The 19,084-nt window shown below is 39.0% G+C and overlaps 2 protein-coding genes across 5 annotated transcripts; both read right to left on the reverse strand.

The window, feature by feature from the left end:
* Positions 1-216: 216 nt before the first annotated feature.
* Positions 217-7,535, reverse strand: LOC109474618 (ORM1-like protein 3). Of its 3 annotated transcripts, XM_019774961.1 has the most exons (5): positions 7,407-7,513; positions 6,627-6,707; positions 3,504-3,696; positions 2,901-3,055; positions 217-2,573 (listed from the first exon to the last, which is right to left on the reverse strand). In XM_019774961.1, exons 2-5 carry the CDS (start codon positions 6,656-6,658, stop codon positions 2,438-2,440), a joined length of 516 nt encoding a protein of 171 aa, XP_019630520.1. In that variant the 5' UTR covers positions 6,659-6,707; positions 7,407-7,513; the 3' UTR covers positions 217-2,437. The 3 variants fall into 3 exon arrangements, with proteins under 3 accessions (XP_019630520.1, XP_019630521.1, XP_019630522.1); XM_019774962.1 differs by lacking the exon at positions 6,627-6,707 and having other exon boundaries at positions 7,407-7,535; XM_019774963.1 differs by lacking the exons at positions 6,627-6,707; positions 7,407-7,513 and adding an exon at positions 5,058-5,167.
* Positions 7,536-9,279: 1,744 nt separating this feature from the next.
* On the reverse strand, positions 9,280-18,981 carry LOC109474548 (late secretory pathway protein AVL9 homolog). Of its 2 annotated transcripts, XM_019774879.1 has the most exons (19): positions 18,702-18,981; positions 17,451-17,571; positions 17,146-17,231; positions 16,211-16,282; positions 15,863-15,952; positions 15,556-15,622; positions 15,398-15,438; positions 15,250-15,288; positions 14,939-15,008; positions 14,193-14,587; positions 13,525-13,737; positions 13,003-13,137; positions 12,553-12,691; positions 12,307-12,324; positions 10,919-10,999; positions 10,525-10,642; positions 10,307-10,360; positions 9,980-10,080; positions 9,280-9,742 (listed from the first exon to the last, which is right to left on the reverse strand). In XM_019774879.1, exons 1-19 carry the CDS (start codon positions 18,792-18,794, stop codon positions 9,657-9,659), a joined length of 2,019 nt encoding a protein of 672 aa, XP_019630438.1. In that variant the 5' UTR covers positions 18,795-18,981; the 3' UTR covers positions 9,280-9,656. The 2 variants fall into 2 exon arrangements, with proteins under 2 accessions (XP_019630438.1, XP_019630439.1); XM_019774880.1 differs by lacking the exon at positions 12,307-12,324.
* Between the last annotated feature and the right edge of the window lie 103 nt (positions 18,982-19,084).

Here is a 19,084-nt window from a genome sequence, read left to right on the forward strand (position 1 = left end):
CTGACATCTGTGATACTTTGCTCTTTTTTTCATCAACCCCAAACTATTTAATATTATAAATGAGTAGGACTAGGATTTAAATTTATATTTTGTCAGAGTCTGACCCTGACCTCTTTCCTCATGAACATGGTGAAAGTGGCCAGCAGGAAAATTTGAATATTTCATGATTAAACAAAGGCTCAAACAAACAAACAAACAAACAAACAAACAAACAGACAGTTCCTGACCATTGTCTTTATTCTTTTCCCTTATCATACATGTAACATATTTATTCAATATACAGTGAAATGCTCTACAAAAAGCTGACATCTACCACAAAGATACATGTTGCATTGGTAATGCATTGCTTTTTACTCCCTCATCATTTCTGAGAGGAAATTCTACACCATAGAAGATTAACGTAAACTCTTGTTAATCTTACGGGTACACTAAGACCTCCAAATTTAAAAATGGTGAATTTAAAGAGATTTACTGATGCAGAATCTAAAACTGGCAAGGATCCAATTTTTTGTACTGGATGTTACAGTTTAACCTTGATGTAGATGACAAAGACTGGAGTCAAAAATTTGGGTAAGTCCAAGGCAACACAGATGAACTTTAAGATAAGGATCAAACTTTTGAGCAATTCACCATTTTTTTAAAAAATGTGGTGATCTTAGGGCTACCCGGGGGAATTACGTTACACCATGTAAGATTAGAAATTATGGACATTTTGTCACAAAGTTACCAGTCCCACAACCTATGGCCATCACTTACAAGTGGGTATCTTTGCTATATACATTTTCTTTCACCCTACTAAGCATTGTTAGATCCTTTCAGAAAACAGAATTGATAATACATGAATGAAGGATACTTAAATTCAACAGCAGTGCTTCAATACCTTTGGCAAAACTAAAACACAAAATAGACCCAGTAATGTTTTTAAACATATTGACCAGTATAGTGTATAACATTAAGTGCCATCATGTTAATAAGCAAGTGCTGATTAAGACGGTTTAACCCCATGCAGATATTGGAATTCCTTAAAAAAACATCTGATGAAGGAAAAAGAAATGTCAGCAGCACAAAGTTCGGTGGTACACACAGCAAAAAGAGATTTCTGTCAGTGTCACTCAATAAGAAACCCAACTTGGGCAGGGGGGTGCTAGGGGGTTTTGTGAAAGTTGTACGAAAGTTGTCTAGAAGGTTTTCTAGAAATTCTTAAATGAAAAATATCTCTGAAAATCCAGTGTAATCTTTAAAATATAATCACCCTTAGCATCTCTCTTTAAGATATACAAACATGTCTCCCTCTTGGTATTACAAGTTCATGTTCATTTGTTCCTGACCCCGAGAGTATTACTGACCCACAACCCTCTAGTTTAGTCCTGCACACCACACTCCTCGATTACATGTGATCAAGACATACAAATTGTCCATATTTCATGTTGATTGCCACTTGATATGGTCTTCCTCGAAATCATGCTCAAAATAAGATTACAATGAAATAATACTGGTGTTTTGGTATCACAAGCACCAATGCAAAACATTAAGAGTAGAAACATAAAATTCTTACTCTGGCATTTCTTTCTTCAGAGTCAAAGAATACAATATAGAAAGAAAAAGTTTAATCTTTTGATCGAAATGGCAGGAGGAAAAAGAAACACAAGAAGAAATAAAATATTTCTCTCCCTAGTATAGGGAGTGAAGCATAAAATGGAGTGGGTGAGTGAGTTAGTGAATGAGCTAGGCTGACAGTGGAAAAAATCATTTGGTGCCATTTTTCTATTTCAGACAACACCAAATTTCCGCTTGTACATACTATGGTTCCTGTGCACACAAATATATATATATATATTTATATATTATGGAATACATATCAAACTGAAGTTGAATCTACATTTAGTAGCATACCACATAAAGTATACCATCCCAACCTAGTATTCTTGATATAGCATACTGTTCTCCTTCCATTTATTGTATGACACTCGTACATAACAAAAGCCATGAGATTTCATAACTTTATCAATACTTACATTCATGTATATGCATCAATGCATATTATGATTGTGTTTGTGTATTTGCAATAAACTAGTGAATAAGCAGAAAGAAAATCAATGCATATGATGTAATGCAAAGATTCATCTAAATATCAAATTTAGTGACAAGTTTAGAGTTTCTATCAATGCACTTTCAGGGCGGTAAATTCAACCATTTTTGGTCAGCTACATGGCATTCTTGCCTCACAGATACTAAGGTTGATTCAACTTACTATATTACAAAAATGACCAGAAAATTGACTTTGAAAATCCAGTTTTACCACTCTGAAATTGCTTTAGGTGTCTTTAAGCTTCTTCCCTCTGAATTGCAGTACTACTAGTAGCACTACTAAGAATTTGTGAAGTGATCAACACTTCCTCAAGGCCTGTCCTCCGTTTACCCCGTTCCCCGATGGTCTTTAATACTTGTTGATTCCAAAAATCCTGACCCCATGGAGTTGTGGGAGTTTTGGGATCAACACCAGGAGCATGGTACTCAAGTTGAAGACGAAGTGCAGGGGGTCATACTTGGTGTAAAAACTGGCAAGGATGAACCTGTGAGTGTGAGGGAAGAAGAAAGAGGGTGAAAACTTGTATACAAACAAACAAACATACAAACAAACAAACAGCTACAGCAGTACTTTCAGGATAACCAGCACTAGGAATAGAAACTTGTAAATAAATAAACAAACAAACAATAAAGAAGGCTACAAAAACAACACTTATTCAAGGATAACCGGTGTGAGATACAGGCCTAGGAACTTGCCAATAAACAAACAATGATAAACAAGGCCACAACAAAACTTACACGATAATCGTCACCAGGAACAGAAACTTGCCAATAGATAAACAAACAATAACCAAGCCTACAACAACACTTACAGGATAACCGGTGCCAGGAACAGGAACTTGCGTGTGGTGGTGAACTGCTCGCCAAAGTCGATCTGTTCCCAGTGTGTGAGGAGCCGAGACTTGCCCTGGTCCCAGTTGGTCTCCCACGGCGTGCCTTTCAACATGTGCAGGAAAATGTAGTTACCCTGAAAAACAGAGACTTGTTTATTAAAGCGTAAATACAAGCAATAAGTACAAATGACAAGTACCATTGTGTAGAAACTGATTATGTATATGGATGTACGTATCCTACGAGATCAAGGAAAGCCTAGTACTATTACTACAACTACAACTACTGCTGCTACTACTAGTATTACATGTACTACTACTATTGCTACTACACTTACTACTACTACAGCTATTACTACTGCTACCACTACTGCTACTACTACTACTGGTGCTACTGCCACTACTACTACTACTATTACTACTGCTACTACAACTACAACTACTACCACATCTACTACTACTACTACTACTCCTACCACTTCTACTACTGCTGCTACTACTACTACTACAAAATGTACTACTACTACTACTACTACTACTACTACTACTATTATTACTGCTATTAGTACTACTTCTACTACTTACGATATTGTGGACGACGTTGGTGAGCGTCCAGGCTTGCGCCACGTTGAGGAAGGGAATGCTGAGCAGGATGAGGTGCAGGATCGTCACGGCAATGACGTATGACAGCCAGATGCCGCGGCTGTTCAGCCACACCGCGTTTGGGTTCACCCCGCTGTAGGTCGTCCCTCCGTCTCCCATGGTGCCCGCTGGCACTCTGCAACGGACAAAAAAAATGTAGGAGATGGCAGACTTCACCCCCTTACACACACTATGTAAGGGTTACAACAATCAGAGATGGTAGACTTCACTCCCTTACATGCACTCTGCACTAGTACAAATGTAGTATCCAATCTTGTCCCTGTAAGGGTAACAACTGTCAGAGATGGTAGGCTTCACCCCCTTACATTGTGCACTATGTAACTTGTAAGGGCAAAAACAATCAGAGATGACAGACTTCACCCCCTTATACTTGCCCACTGGCACTCTGGAATGGAAAAAACCCGGTTAGACTTGGAGATGGCAGAATTCACTCCCTTACAATCACTCTGAAGTACTGGTAGTAGTATCCAGTCTTTGATTATACCGCTGCAGGGATCCCTGTAATTTCAACAATAATCAGTGATGGCAGACTTCACCCCCATATACGTGCCAACTGGCATTCTGTAAGGGAGAGAACAATGAGAGATGGCAGACTTCACCCCTTTACCCAAACAGCTTCACTAAGAATCTCAGTAACCTATGTGATCTTTTGTACTGTAATTTCACATCACACAGTAGCTGAGAATCCTAGCATTGCAGAAAGACATTGTACATAATGACGTTAATCCTTTTTCACCTTTGTGCTCTCTATAAATTATGCACCAAGAAAACCTACACTCGGACTCAGTGCTTCTGTGAACAAACCTAACAAAGAACTCAGTAAACTAATTACTCCTGAAGCAAGCTGACCCAGTTTGCAGTCTGAAATCTGGTGCAGGTGGTCCTTTCTTATGGTATACCTAGTGGCTATGTAATGAAATATGTAAAGTAGTTACATGTAAGGCAGCAACTTTCCTAGAAGTTTCTGTGTCAAGACTTTTGATATACACATTGAGGGGGTATCTTATCATAAAATACAAGTGTGTCTTGAGATTAGAACAGACATAATTTGGCCAGCAGACACCACCAGTCTCCCACCAGGCTATCCCATGGGGGTAATGGATTGTAGAATCATTAGAATGTCAGCAAAAAATTAAAGAATTAAACTCAGGCGGATGGGTCAGTCTTTGGGAAGGTTTACATGTATTTTAAATGTACGCTACGGTGGCTAAACTCTACTGGGCAATTATTCACCCTATTTGGCTGAATCTTATTGTTCCTGAACCTGTGTTGTTTTTCTGGTGGAGGTTAAGACACAATGGTGAACCAGAAACCTTACTGATAAGTATGTTAATCTTTAACAACGTACCCAAGGTAAGTATACATCTATTTTACTCTGTCACATACGTACCAGTATATGACTGTTACCAAAACCAAGTACCTGTCACATACGTACCAGTATATGACTGTTACCAAAATCAAGAACACAAAACCCACCTTCAGCCTTTGCCAGTATTTGGATCGCTATAAACCACTTGACCAAACAGAGACCTTTGTTTGAAAAACTAGAAAGGCCAGCTGCTACTGGAATTGATTGAGTTAGCAGTCTGGCCAATCACACGCCTTTCTGAATTTACTACCCTGCCTTTGCACCATACAGTGCGACAATGCAAGTTAATGAGAGAGAAAAAAAAGAGCGTCACGTGTGCCTTTAGGACTTTAGACCCCGGGTCAAGTAACCTGATAACAACAGTGCAGATAAAGCCAGGAACTGAGAGCTTATGTTGTAGTCATAACAAAGTTGTACTTCAGAAGTTTTTCAATGGACAAGTATGCACTTTGAACAAGAAGGTTAAATACCTCCTTGCTTTGAAGCAGCAGCATTTATGGAACCACTATGAGTCTCAAGGAGGACAGAAACATCCTGGAAATTTAATACTTTGCCCTGAAATATCCTGTATGTGATATGTTACTTGGTTTTGATTCAAAAACATTTTGTAATAACTATAACTATAACTACTCCTTGGATCTGAAAGGAATTCTGAAAACTAGAACAGCATTTTATTTACTAGTAGTTAAGTAGTAGTTCTTTATTCACAACCAGTCTTGTTTCGATGACCATCTGTCATCTTCATCAGGGCAATTGTGACTGACCGTTATCTTGTTAAACAAGTGGTTATGAATAAACAAATTCTGAAATATACACGTATATTCTAATTGTCAATAAATTTCATCATCTAAATCTTTCATTTGGAATGCTTACCTAGTGGTATGCTTTGAGTTATCCTGATCAAAAGAAGACTGTCGTAGACCAAATTTAAAGAGGCAGCGTCAACATTGTATGCAAACATGGGAGGAGCCCAGCAAGGTGGCAAAGTGCAGAATAAACTCACCACAATGAGAATATTTAGAGAACCAGTAGTGTTATTATGTCTGCATAATGTAGTGTGTTGGCCTACATGTATCTTAATCTTTTGAATGAATTTCTAAGCCTATTTATTATCATCAAAATGATACCTTTTTGCAACACCCAGAAAAAAAAGAAATACATGAATAACATATAATAAACATAACACTGTGCAAGAGGAGGGTTGAAACAACTGTCTCACCGAAAGGTTCCTGTAAACAGGTTATTTTTTGACAGAAGATTAGAATTTGTCAAACTTCAGGCATTACCTAAATGGTTCAAACAACGTGAGGAGGTGGTAAGTAAAAGAAAAAAAACACAAGTGATAATTTGTGAGTCAAAAATAATTAGAAAAGATTGTCCTGACAGAATGTGTTAACAAATAGCCTCCTTAACTAGGCTCTACCACTGGGGCTTTTATAAATTTATACAAGCAATACAAGCTGTCTTTCCAGCCACTTCTGAAGGAAGAGGCTAAAGGCATGTCACAAGAACCAGTTGTAGAGCCTACGGAGGCTGAGGTAAAGAACAGGAGAGAACAATGAATCCGAAACAAACAAACAAAAAAAAGTGACCAAAGTCGGAGCGGTGTTAGTGCCAAACACGTGCCACACGAAACAAACGCGTCCCTCGGCCAGGGCCACGGTAATGTTCCTCACCTTGGCGAACCTTTGGGTTGCGTACGATCCATGGTATCATTTGTTGGTTAACCTTTTCTCTTACTTCTTAGTATGGCCCAGCTAAAAATGTGGGGAGGGAGGGGGGCGAAATGCAACAACACAGTGGTATGGTTAAACAGGGGAACACAATCTACAGGGTTCGCAACAACCACATTCACATGGAAGGAAAAATAATAAAAAATTATAATATGAATGGAATATGAATGGAACTAAAAAATGTTCAGTCTGGAGGTCAAATTATCTACTAGTTAGTGGCCTCTTTTTCACCCATGCAATAATTTGCACCCAACAAATTGTTTTTTTCTTTGCACTAACATAATTCCTATGTCCCGTATCTACATGTAGATATTTGAGTGCCTTTCAATCGTGCGTGAAAGCTAGATGTGTAATCCACGGAGGGCTCAAACTAATCCGTCATAATTTGATCATCTGACAAAGGATCAAACAACATGATATGATCCAAAGTAACGCTTACAAACTAAAACAAACGCAAGGGGAAATAAAATTATGCATTGGGTTGCAGGCAAGCACACACATACAATAATTTTTATATTGAATATTGCTATAAGAAAACCACAACAAAATATGTTCAACTTACTGGATTTAGGACGTGTTATGAACTAAAATGGAGGTGTCAAATTTGTACACAAAATATTTTGTGCGCATCATCTTTCGTGCCACTACCCTTTGTTTTTCCAGCGAAATAGAGCAAATAGGGCATTTTATATGGGCCCTAACTTCTACTCAAAGGGTCCTTACCTTTCGTACTATCTCATACAGCAATGCAGTCGTGCAGGAACCAGGAAAAACAAGGTTTGGAGACGTTTTATCGAGAGGTTTACAACTGAATACGCAATTTCTAACCTCCCTACTCCCTCCTACGTGAACACGTCTGCGTTCTCCCAGAATGCACACGTAATAATCATCACTTTCACTTCCGGGTTGGAATAAACCACATTTCAGTAGGGGTGTTTAATATATGTACACTTGCAAAGGGTTTTGTTTGAATTTTATGAAGTATCTACAGCAATATTTGCTCCGTTTTCAGGGTTTCCGTGTTGTTTATAGGATAATTTTGTGAATTTATGATGACTAAAACAGGACTCTTTATTCCTATCAATTATTTGCTAAAAGTACTAGTATTATAAAAAATTATTCATCATAAATAATTGTGTATATATATATATATATATATATATATATAAATAACTAATTGTCCTTTGTAAGAATTTGCAATAAAGCAAGAGTAGAACCGTACTATTGTAGTGATGTATAGTTTTTATTGAGGGTATTCCTGATGATAATATGATAACACTAAGCAAGGTGACCAAGATACTGCATGGCTCACAATAGTTGTCATTGAATAGTATTTATACATACAATGCATTGTCTCGTCTGGGCTATGTTTACAATGTATGCATTTTCTACGAACATTACATTTAATGCATTTTCCAACGTGTAACAGTGTGATGACAAGATTATCAAACATGTATACTATGTATATTTTCCCCACCAGCATACACTTTAAGTCATTACTTTTTTTTCAGTCAGACAGTGCACCAAAACATACATAATGTACAATACACTATACATATTGATTTGGGAACAACACCAACAATTATAAGGCGGATAAGCTGCATACATCATACAGTATTTGCCTTTGAAACAATAAGCAGCAATGAAATACTTGGTAAAAGTAATGGCTTCAGATATAGTAGAAAATAAAAGTTCCCTCTTGAACAGCACAGTGATTAATTAAGAATTTGTTGTGTTAGAAAGTAAAAAAATGTATACGTACATAGCGCAATAATTTATATCTATCTGGTAAGAGTGCCCTTATAAACCAGGGTACATGTATACAGGTCATTTTCAAAGTTTGAAATGCATAATGTTATACGATACACCACACACTCAGACACTGAAACAGACCAGAAACCTTTTTAGACTATGTGCAACATCAACTACATGTACATGTATAAGTATTTTGCGTAGTTTAGAATTAACCACTGAATAAGAATTGCATAATGAATCAGGGAATGTTACAACAAGATAGATACAGTATCTGTTTTTGTGTGCGTGGGAGGGCAAGTTGTAAAGGTGTGTATGCATGTTTTGCCCTGCCTTTCACATTGAAATAAACTCATATACACAGTTTCACTCCATATTGGTGACAAGTACATTGTAGTACATTATAATGAAACGGGCCATTCAACATATACACATCATTGCTCTTGTGTAAAATATGCTAGATATCTCTCTCAATATCTATGTACCTTGCTTTGCTATATTGCGGACATTCGGACAAAACAACATTCAAATAATCATTTTTTTTACACGTATTGAGTCTCTTTTAGTGTGTCATACTTTCATACTTACCAATAGATCTTTGACGTGGAACACATCCGACATGTAATATACCCGGTACCTACATTCAGAGATTTAATACATTATTGCACCAGCTGCTGTAACAACATATAAGCACAAATATACAACCTTCAACTCTAACACCAAGAACATCACCTTCTACAGCAACCTTAACCAGGAACACAACAAGTTCAAAATAATCAACTACACCCCAAAAGGGAAGGCAAGTTCAAATAACACCATCCTTATTCTATTTACATTTTTATCTTGTCTTGTGTATGAGACAACTCTTAAGCTACTACAGTAACCGAAGGTTTTCAGAGCCACCATTTTCCTCAATGGTATCTGCTAACTAACATGGCTTTCCTACAGTCTGCAAGAGATAATTTCATCTTTTCATTTTTTGGAACTATTTACATACCAAGCTTAACACTTTTCGGATGCACAAGGGGGAAAAAAATCAAACATATCCTATGTAATCTTATTGATTGATCAAGTCTATCCCACACAAATAAAGTGCAACATAAGGATATACCATTATTGATTGATCAAGTCTATCCCACACAAATAAAGTGCAACATAAGGATATACCATTCATCATTGTTTAAAAGTACATTCCTGTTGTATTCTTGTTGTATTAAGTATCTATTCCCCATCTTGTGTCTTCCAGTCCTGATTGAGATGAGCCCACCAGTTGGACATGGCTGACTTGGCTTGATTCAGAGCTCCACCTAAACATAGAAGAGGACACACAGTCAGTCAGATACAGTCAAGACATACTGGGTATTCTGCAGTTACCTTGAGGGCTGGTGTATGATCTATATTCTTGATGTACGTCAAAGCAGGCCGATTTACATGCTATAAAAATTCAAAGTACGCAGTTTTTGTACTGTCAGGTTTTTGCTTGTGTGTAAATCAGGTCCAGTTTGCAACAGTGTAGCGTTTTGAACAGTGTTGTGACAACTTACCCACAGCTTTTCCTGTCTGCTGTACGGCTGAGTTGACCGCCTGGCCGGTTTTGGCCACGGCTGTTCCCAGGCGCTTGCCTCGCTCTGTGTTCTGCATCACACTGAGGAAGGTAGAAATCACAAGAGTGACTACCCTGGTAACAGTTTCTCTACTAGTATAGAATAGGCGATTCTTGAGAATTTGTCTTCAGACTCAATTATAGCCTGGTTACCTGACCTATTATAGCTCCCAGAAATATGTGATGTTCACCCTAGATATCTATGGAACCTTACTTGATGAAATGATTTAAAAGACTTGAAGTCAAGTGTATATATATATGGACTTACTGGGACAATCTGAGCTTGATGTCAGCTGCACTGTACTGGCCCATAAACGGGTGTCTGGTGAAGAAAGAGAAACAAAGTAACGTTACCCAACTGTATGAAATCTACAAGCAACCAAAGGGCCGTTTGAACTTTATAAAAAGAAATCTGCAATATTCTATCTGAGTGTTTTTTTTTTTAATCACTGGTAAACCACAATGGTGTTTGATGAGATGACTTACCCAGTGTGCATTGCATCAATCCCATCATGCTGTGTGGCCTTCCAGAGGCGGTAATTGTGGGTTGTCTTGTAGGCCTCCACAAACTGAGTGTTGAAGTCGTGATAATTTGTCTCTTGAGCTTAAAAAGAAAATTAAAAAGGGCCAAACATTAACCATTGGGAATTGTTCAGTTTAGGATTGCTACAAAACTTACATAATACATACTTACATAACTTACATCAACCCACAGGACAGAGGCAAGTGGCGGGCTACCATCAAGCCTCAGTATGTAGTGCAAGCATATCTAACCCTCGAAAGACGGGGAACAATAGACAATAAACTGAATAGTGAGTGTGAGTGAGTGATCATGCATGATCAATGATGACAGTTTAAACTAATGATGACTGGCACTTACCTCCGTTCTCAGTGGTAGACAGGAGTGACAGCAGGTACAGGCAGAACTGGGAACGCACCCACTCATCTCCACCCTCCCAGCCTGGAACGGTAAACCAACAATTCTAAGAGCACTGTGTACCACAAGGGTGGACACCAGGACCACCACACCAACATGTACTAATTGCAGGGCTCAAAATACTGGGTGCATATGCCCCTTAGTGCAGGTGAAATTGGAGCTATGCAGGTATTTCTGCAGGGAATCTTATGAAGACTGTGTACTGCAAGGGTGAATACTCAGACCTAGGGGTGGGTACCGGTTCAGTCGGACCGGTTTGGACCGGAACAACATTCAAGAACCGAGTCCAAAAAACCGAAACGTGAAAACCGGATGACCGGACCTGATGTACATTTCTGTACATTGTACACACAACACACACATCTTTAGATAATCTGGCCATGGCAGGTAAAAAAAAATAACCCTGAATCATACTAGATTAGCCTAAATCCATGTTTATGCGTTCAAAAACAAGAAAAAATTGTTTCCCGGTATTAATCTCTTGAAACACGGCGCTGAATATTGACGCAAAAATATTTCGTGCACGGCGAGCCCTCCCCCATTGTTCAGGCTGTGAAGCAATCTCGCGTCACGTGTCGGCATTTCGCATCTCTGATTGGTTGTTGCGCCCGCTGCTGGCAGCGTAAGCGGCAGACTTGAGCGAGCCGACGCGCGTGTAAACAACTTTTCTTTGTTCGATATCGGCGCTAAAATGCTATTTTCCACAACCACACATCGATATTCTAGTGAAGAAATGTATAGTTTCAAGAATCTTTGGGGAAAATATATGCTTCTATGCGGATTTTTAGCGTTTTCGACGTGATTTTGTCGTCACTTAACCCGGAAGTGTGGACCGCGGCGTGGCTAAATTTTTAGCGTATTTTACCCTGCGTTTTACCAATCAAAACAATAAACAACCCCCGCTAAGAGAACCCTGTAACATTTTAGATCGCAGCAATTAAGTATTTGATCAAATTATTTGTGGATGTGCTGGCATTTCAGCCGTATTATTCATCGGGAAAAGCGGCCTCATGCACGGCCGTGTCGTGTACACCAAGAAATTGTGTCTCGCTTGCCAAAATATGATATACTATACAGTATACTACTGTACAATAATCAGGTCCGGTTTCAGGTCCGGACCTGGACCTGATCCTCTGAACCTGATCCGGACCTGAATTTTCTATACCGGTACCCACCCCTACTCAGACCCCCACAAGAATCTTAACTAATAGAAAATGTGGGTTACTAAATTTTACAATGTAAATGCAGCATTTAAATGAGCAATGTGAAAAATCATGCATGCAACTATAAAAAAAAATAACATATGTTGACTTTTGACTTGTGAAACTTACCGACATGACTTTGTTCAGCTGTAAAGATGCCACAGAGAACACACACACACACAAACACTGGTTACAACATCAAAAATTGTACTAAAATGTTGAAAAGAGTATCACACTTAGAGTGAAATGACAAAATTGGAAATCAGAACCATTGGAACAACCAGTATTTAGAGAGCACATAATGGAAAGATACACAGAAAACCACCTCTATGAAATGAGAAAAAAAGGAAAAATCAGTTATATCGAAAATTTTACCAGTTCCGTCCAGAAAGATGTCGTCTCTTTCTTCCACCACATGTTTGACGAGGAAGTCAGCGAAGCGCAGGTCTGCGGTGTGGAGGTGAAGCTGTTTCCTAAGTTCTGCGTCATAGATTTCAATCTTATCCTCCTCTATCTGTTAATGAGAAGAAAATATTTTATTACAATCATAATATAATTGGGCCAACCAATATGACCACACACATGGTCCTTATGTTGATGTGGAACAGACTGGAGTGTACTAACACAAAACTATTTTTCTCCAAATCTGTAAGGTCTTACATCTTAAATGATGTCTGTGAGGCAAGAAAAAATACAGGATCACCACAACTGTTATAAAGACTTGTGGTCAGACTGGCCAGGTGGTCCTTTTGTAGATGTGGCCACTCGTACAGGCTTGACTGTATTGGCACTAAACCATTGTTCTCCAAATGTGTAAGATCTTACATCTACAATGACATCAGTGAGATGTCTCCTCTGCTTGAAGAGAATGTTGGTAGCGCCGACGAGGAAACTCCTGATGTTCACGTCCTGCAGCAGCTCGTGATGTTGGAGGGCCAGGTACGGGTGGCAAACTGAACCCTGCACAGGCAGATAGAGGACACTGGGTCAGGGCTAGGTTACAGGGGAAGGAAAAGTACTGATCGGGCAAGTGTATGTGCGCCTAGACTTGCCCGATCAGGCAAGTAAGATCTTTTGGGATACCCCCAGTATAGCAGTGTTTTTGAGGCAACATTACTGATTTTTTCCTGTAAAATTACCATATTGATGCCAGTCAAAATTATGGTTGTTCAGTTTAACTTAGCCAGTCATAGTTCAGTTTAACATAGTCCTTCTGTATAAAAAAAGGTGAATACATGAATAACTGGATCTCAGATTGGTCCTGAACACCTCCATTTTCAATTGGAATAGCAATAATGGTGCGTTCAACTATAAACTTTTACTTCTTCAAACAAAATCATGCCTCACCTTGGTGAATATAGCCAGAGGGAAGCCAAACTCATCAGTAGGGAAAGGGCTGGGCGACAATATAGGGGACGACTTCGGGGTGACATCGCTCTCTATCATCCCTCCACTCTCTCCCACATTCTCTCCATTACTGCTCCGTGGCGTCAGGCCGTTCTCCGAGCTCGACAAGGCCTTTAGTTCGTTCTCCGCTTCCTCCACCTCCATTTTCTCCACCTTTGGATGATGTTGAAATGTTGTTTATTGTTTATTCATATTCAAGTAAAATTGCACACTCCAAACAGTGAGAAAATTTTTAAGTACTAATAAACCAGACCAATCGGGGATTTTAGATCACAGGAAAAGTGCAATTCTGAGTTTCCTGAATTCCCCCACAATGATCGCTAATTCTTGTTGGCCAGATTTTGAGACCTTCGCATTCAATCCATGTCAACCTAATCTATCTAAACAAACAGATACAGAAACCCACAGCTCAGCAGGCCAGAACAATACTACAGTGCTCGGAGTAAAAATACAAACTTGTGTTATCTTGAAAGTTCATTTGTGTTGGTAGAAGTCATCATGAAACAAGTTTACAGTTCAGTTCCACCTTGTTTCATACAAACCTATGTTATTGTTGTGTTAATTTGTTATTCTGTAAAATGAACAATTAACAACAAAAAAATACAAACCTTCTCCCAGTCACTGCTGATGCCGCTCATGTTAGTTGGGGAGGTGAGTTCGGACGCAGTGCTGTATGTACTCGTGGACGTCTTAGAGGAATGGTCCGCATCTTCATCGCGTTCCGTGGAGTTGTCGCTGCTCTCTTGCGCCGTGAGAATAACCGCCGAGCCAACCCCAGCCTTCGTTGCAGTCCCCCCTACAATGTCTATTTGGTTCTTCTTGAATTCCTCTTCTGATACGGTGTTTTTTGGCTGCACCTCCAGGTCAGAGCCTGGTACAGCTGATAGCTGGACCTCGAGGTATTCTTCAGTGTCTATGCCAAAGTCACTAAGGATGAGCTCGGTTGAAATTTGGGTGCCGATCTTGTGTGAGACTGACTCTGACAGGCCTTGCTGAAGGACTCCTGCAAGGACAAAAGGATCGAGAATCTGAGTTCACAAGTACAGAAATATTAATCGCATGTTGTCAACAGACTCTGTGTGCAAACGGAGCAAGTAACAGAATCATACATGTATAACAGGACTCAAAATGTTTTTGAAATCACCTGCAAAAGTGCAAGAACTCTACAAGTTTTTGAAAACTGCAGGTAAAACTTCTAACAACAAAATTGCAGATTCCACAAAAATCACTTTGAGTTGAGTTTGAGCACTGGACTAATACTTGCTTACTAGTAGCTTCTAACACACGGTAACATGGTGGTTAATGTTACTACTTCAGAGTCTAAAGGTTCAGGGTTTGATTCCCGAGCACATACCTGGGAAAAGCGAGAGCAGAGACAGCAGAGTGGTGGACAGTCTGCCCACAGGTGAAGAGTAGAATAAAACCTGTGGATGGAACACAGATGCCATGAGCTCACTGCACATACACATTGTTTGATTAGAATCTTCATTAGTGTCACAAAAATTGCACAGATTTCTTCTTAGAGTCTGCAACAGTTATGCTGTAAAAAACAAAAACTTTGGCTGACCTATAGCTATTACAGCCATCCTCAGTATGACATTGACAACGAGCATTTTGTTTCTGAATCACCTAGTTTGTAAGGAAGATGATTGATAAATAACTTACCCTTCTTTCTAATAGCAGCAACTTGAAAATAACCAAAAGCTGCAAGAAAAATAAGAGAAAGGGTAAAAAGTAGTGTCTTATGATAAAATGTTCCATACTCAAATTTGAAATTTTACAATATTTCTCAAGACGCAGTGGAGGAGATTACCTTATGTTTAAAACGTAAGACCAGGTCTCTTGCAGAGAGTCCTACAAAAACAGACAAAATACAGTCATTCATAACATTATAAATGGTTCATCAGCATCCTTAAAACTGTTAGAATCAGTTCTACAGAAAAAAATACATATTTATATAAATATAATTACCTATAAAAACCTGTGGTCCATCTATGAGGTCAGAACACAGCAATCCAGACAAGTTGTCATACAGTTCCTGAAAAACAGACAAAATCAATCCTCACACTGAAAAGATTGACGTAATCTCATAATAAATGTTATAGTCAAAATACTGTTGCCTTCAGTTCAGTTGGAAGTTTGAGACAGTTAACAATATGCTTTCAACTACACGTACACTGTAGCATGCTACATGTATACTAGCTTAGATTGGCTGCAGAATGTACATACTCCTAAATGATGTACCTTTAGGATGACCCCACCTTTAGGATGAACCCACCTTCAATATGGTTACTTTTGAAAAGTCCCGCTCCTCAAAGTAGGCCACTGTGCACAGCTCAAGCTTGGCTTTAATGAGTCCAAACAGTGGCTGGAATTATAGGAAACACCATGAGTTTGGAAGGGAATGATATACAGGTTCTCAATACAGTACAACTTTACTGACATAACACAGAAGCACAGTGATATTCTGCAACAGTACACACATAACATAAATGTCAGCATTTGACTATAAATTTACATACAAAGTGTTACATACTTTGCATGTATTTACTGATTTGTACACAATAACGTTTTCCTCCTCTCCAGTATCAGTAGTAACATAACTAGTAGATTTGGTAATCCTTACCAGGTGGCTGAGAACACAGACACTTTTCTGCACTGTCTCCCTGGTGATGTCAGCTTCTCTGTTTATCAAATCCTACAGGAAACAGAAATTCATGTATTAGTGTCTATATCTGCATAGCCCTTTTGCAGTGCCAACAGCAGTTATACTACCGGTACATTTTCTTGCCGCTTTCTAAACTGGTACATGTAGTTGGTATGTTAAACAGTTTAGGAGTCATTTTCATTTGTATATTGCGCATTTTCTGAATCACTATTGCAGACAACAAAGTATTTTGAGCCCTGCTTGAGTACATATGTATTTATCATGCTAAGATTGTCTGTTACGTTCATCTACTGACGACTGTGACACTGGGGGATAAAAACGACCTTCAAACGTCCTCTACCTTCAACATCACTTAACATAAATCGTGGAGGAGAAATTTGTACAACAAGCTTCCAGACTTAATTGGGTCTGGGGTAAAATTGTTCAAACATTCAAGCTCCGCAATCAAGATTGGATTGATCATAAAGATTGCCCTTTTAAAGATGAGCAGAGTGACGAGCCTTTATTAGTTTTGTTACTGGATGACCTAAGTAGGGAAAATGTCAAAGGATGATATCAAATAAATCTGCACAACATGGGGTCTAATCCTAGGAAATTTTCTTTTTTGACTGCTAAACTGGTCCAGAAAGAGCCAACAATGTTGATTTGTCTGAAACATTGAATTGAATTGACAAACTACTGATAATGTCACAAACGTTTTCATCAGAAAAACAATCATGTGGCAGTTGGGTTTGTCCTTGGTGCTGACTGCGTATTCTCTTCAGCCTTCCAATCACAGTGCAGGGCTGGTACAATAATTCTACCAGGGGGAATCAGATCACCAAGAAGGTCTGCTTGGCACCAAATTTATATCGGTTCTGGGGTATGGCAGCACTATAACAGTTTGCACCTACCTTTGCATCAATCTGCCTGTAACAGGACACACCATACACTGTCTTCTTACTGCCTCCTCTCCCAGGCAAGTGGAAGTAGATAAAATCTGTCAAATGGAGAAAACAAAAAAGAAGAATTGCAACTAGATGTACGGTACACATGGCAGTTATACCAAACTTGAATGCTCACGATCATACCGGTACATATGTTATGAGAGATGGACTTCTTGAGCTTAGAAACACTGAGAAAACCTTCTTTCCCTTTCTACCAAGAAATCAACTTCCCGTGAAAATAAATGGACTTACAGTACTGCTACAGTACCTACCTTCTTCAAAGTTGTGAGCTCCATCAGGAAGAGCCAGGAAGGGAAGGTACTTCCACTCATCAGGAAGGTCATGGCTGTCAGGAGGCTGTCCTTCCAACAGGGGAGGGTACGCATACTCTATCTGTGAGGACAGGGATTTACACGACACAAAGTTTACCGGTATTTGTTTGTTTCCTTCATATAACTGGTAAATGCCTTTATAAGCACAACACACCTGGTTTGGAACAATAACTACAAGTGTAAGACTGAACTGTAAGGTTTAAACCTCAGTGACTCACAGCTGGTGTGTTACGCCGAAAGGCGGTTATACCGGCTATACAGATACAGATATGGGAAGCACTCATAACTAAGGCACAATTTGCGGCGTCACTCTCCTCAAACAAGGGACAGGGCTTTACGTCCAAGTCCATGAGGACGTCTCTAACTGAAGCTAGCTAGGTATTCATTTTCCCAGGGCACAACCCAGCACCACCTTGCCATCTGATGTCTATCTAATAATAGGCAAAGGGACAAGGTTATCCAATAGTCAATATTGAGTCTCCCATTTTCGTCCATTAAGCTTCAAACAGAAATTGGAATGAGTGAATGGTTCTCACGCCCAAACAAAGGATCTAGGTATTAAAGTGGTGATCGGCTGCTACAAAAGGTATTTTCAGAAACAGCTGTTACGACATAAAGGCCTGTCCAATAATTCCATACAACAATGCACACCCCTATCAATATGGCTTTACAAATGTAGAATTTGTATTGGCTGATCTATCAATAATTCATAGCATATATTAAGGTATATTTATAACATTTGATGTCTAGACACAAGCAAATGTTCAACATTTTTCACTTTTGTACTATTGTTACATATCATTCATTCTGCATCCTAAAGACTAGAAAAGATGTGGAAAACTGACAAATAAATTATCATAATGATATGCACGAATCATTAATTAGTGAACCGAATCAATATATTCCCATGGGAGTTATATTTGATAGCTTTAGACAACAGAAAATGGCAGCATTGACAGACAATTCTATGAGCTACACTCTTGTCTATGACGACAATTCAAAATTTTAATCAAAATCATAATAACATTTTAATTGGTGTTCATAATATTGCTCTAAGAAACAATATCATACAATCATATTTTCATAAAAAAACGTTATATAACGATCAACTAATGCAATACCTTGTAAGGTAGTGATTCAAACTAAATGTTATCAACATTTCCATATAGATTTGTATCTAATTAGTTGTACCTGGCAGCCCTTTTTGTGGTGAAACCCAACCACAACGACGTGCAGAACGGACTTGTCGTCGGGGCCACCCTCGCCTCCCACCGAGCTCGCCATCTCTAACGTGCGATCCCTCAGCAGTCGGTCTGCTCGCCGCTGGACGTTCGTTACAGAATCGTCAAGCACACCAGGAGCACTAGGAACAAAATAAGGAAGGACAAACCATCGTAGACCAGTTTGTTCATGTCCCGAAACGAAAATTCCAGGGCTGCACCTGTTTGATGGGTGATGTTCAGTTCCTGTAAACTTCCAAAATGGCGGAAGAAGAGTCGAACCAACAGTCGTTTTATTTTAGGGAGGGATAAAAATTGTGTCAATAATTTCTCGCATAACATTGATATTTTGAG

This window comes from Branchiostoma belcheri, unplaced genomic scaffold (assembly GCF_001625305.1).
Source record: "Branchiostoma belcheri isolate BF01 breed outbred unplaced genomic scaffold, Haploidv18h27 scaffold31, whole genome shotgun sequence".
Classification (NCBI taxonomy): Eukaryota; Metazoa; Chordata; class Leptocardii; order Amphioxiformes; family Branchiostomatidae; genus Branchiostoma; species Branchiostoma belcheri.

Coding starts and splice junctions, on each gene's coding strand:
- LOC109474548 (XM_019774879.1), bottom strand. CDS start 18,794: ATGGCGAGCTCGGTGGGAGGCGAGGGTGGCCCCGACGACAAGTCCGTT. Junction 15,623..15,862: donor CAAAAGTAACCATATTGAAG/GTGGGTTCATCC, acceptor TCTGTTTTTCAG/GAACTGTATGACAACTTGTC. Junction 13,738..14,192: donor TCAGCAGTGACTGGGAGAAG/GTTTGTATTTTT, acceptor CATCATCCAAAG/GTGGAGAAAATGGAGGTGGA.
- LOC109474618 (XM_019774961.1), bottom strand. CDS start 6,658: ATGGATCGTACGCAACCCAAAGGTTCGCCAAG. Junction 3,056..3,503: donor CCAACGTCGTCCACAATATC/GTAAGTAGTAGA, acceptor TCTGTTTTTCAG/GGTAACTACATTTTCCTGCA. Junction 2,574..2,900: donor TTCCTGGCACCGGTTATCCT/GTAAGTGTTGTT, acceptor TCACACTCACAG/GTTCATCCTTGCCAGTTTTT.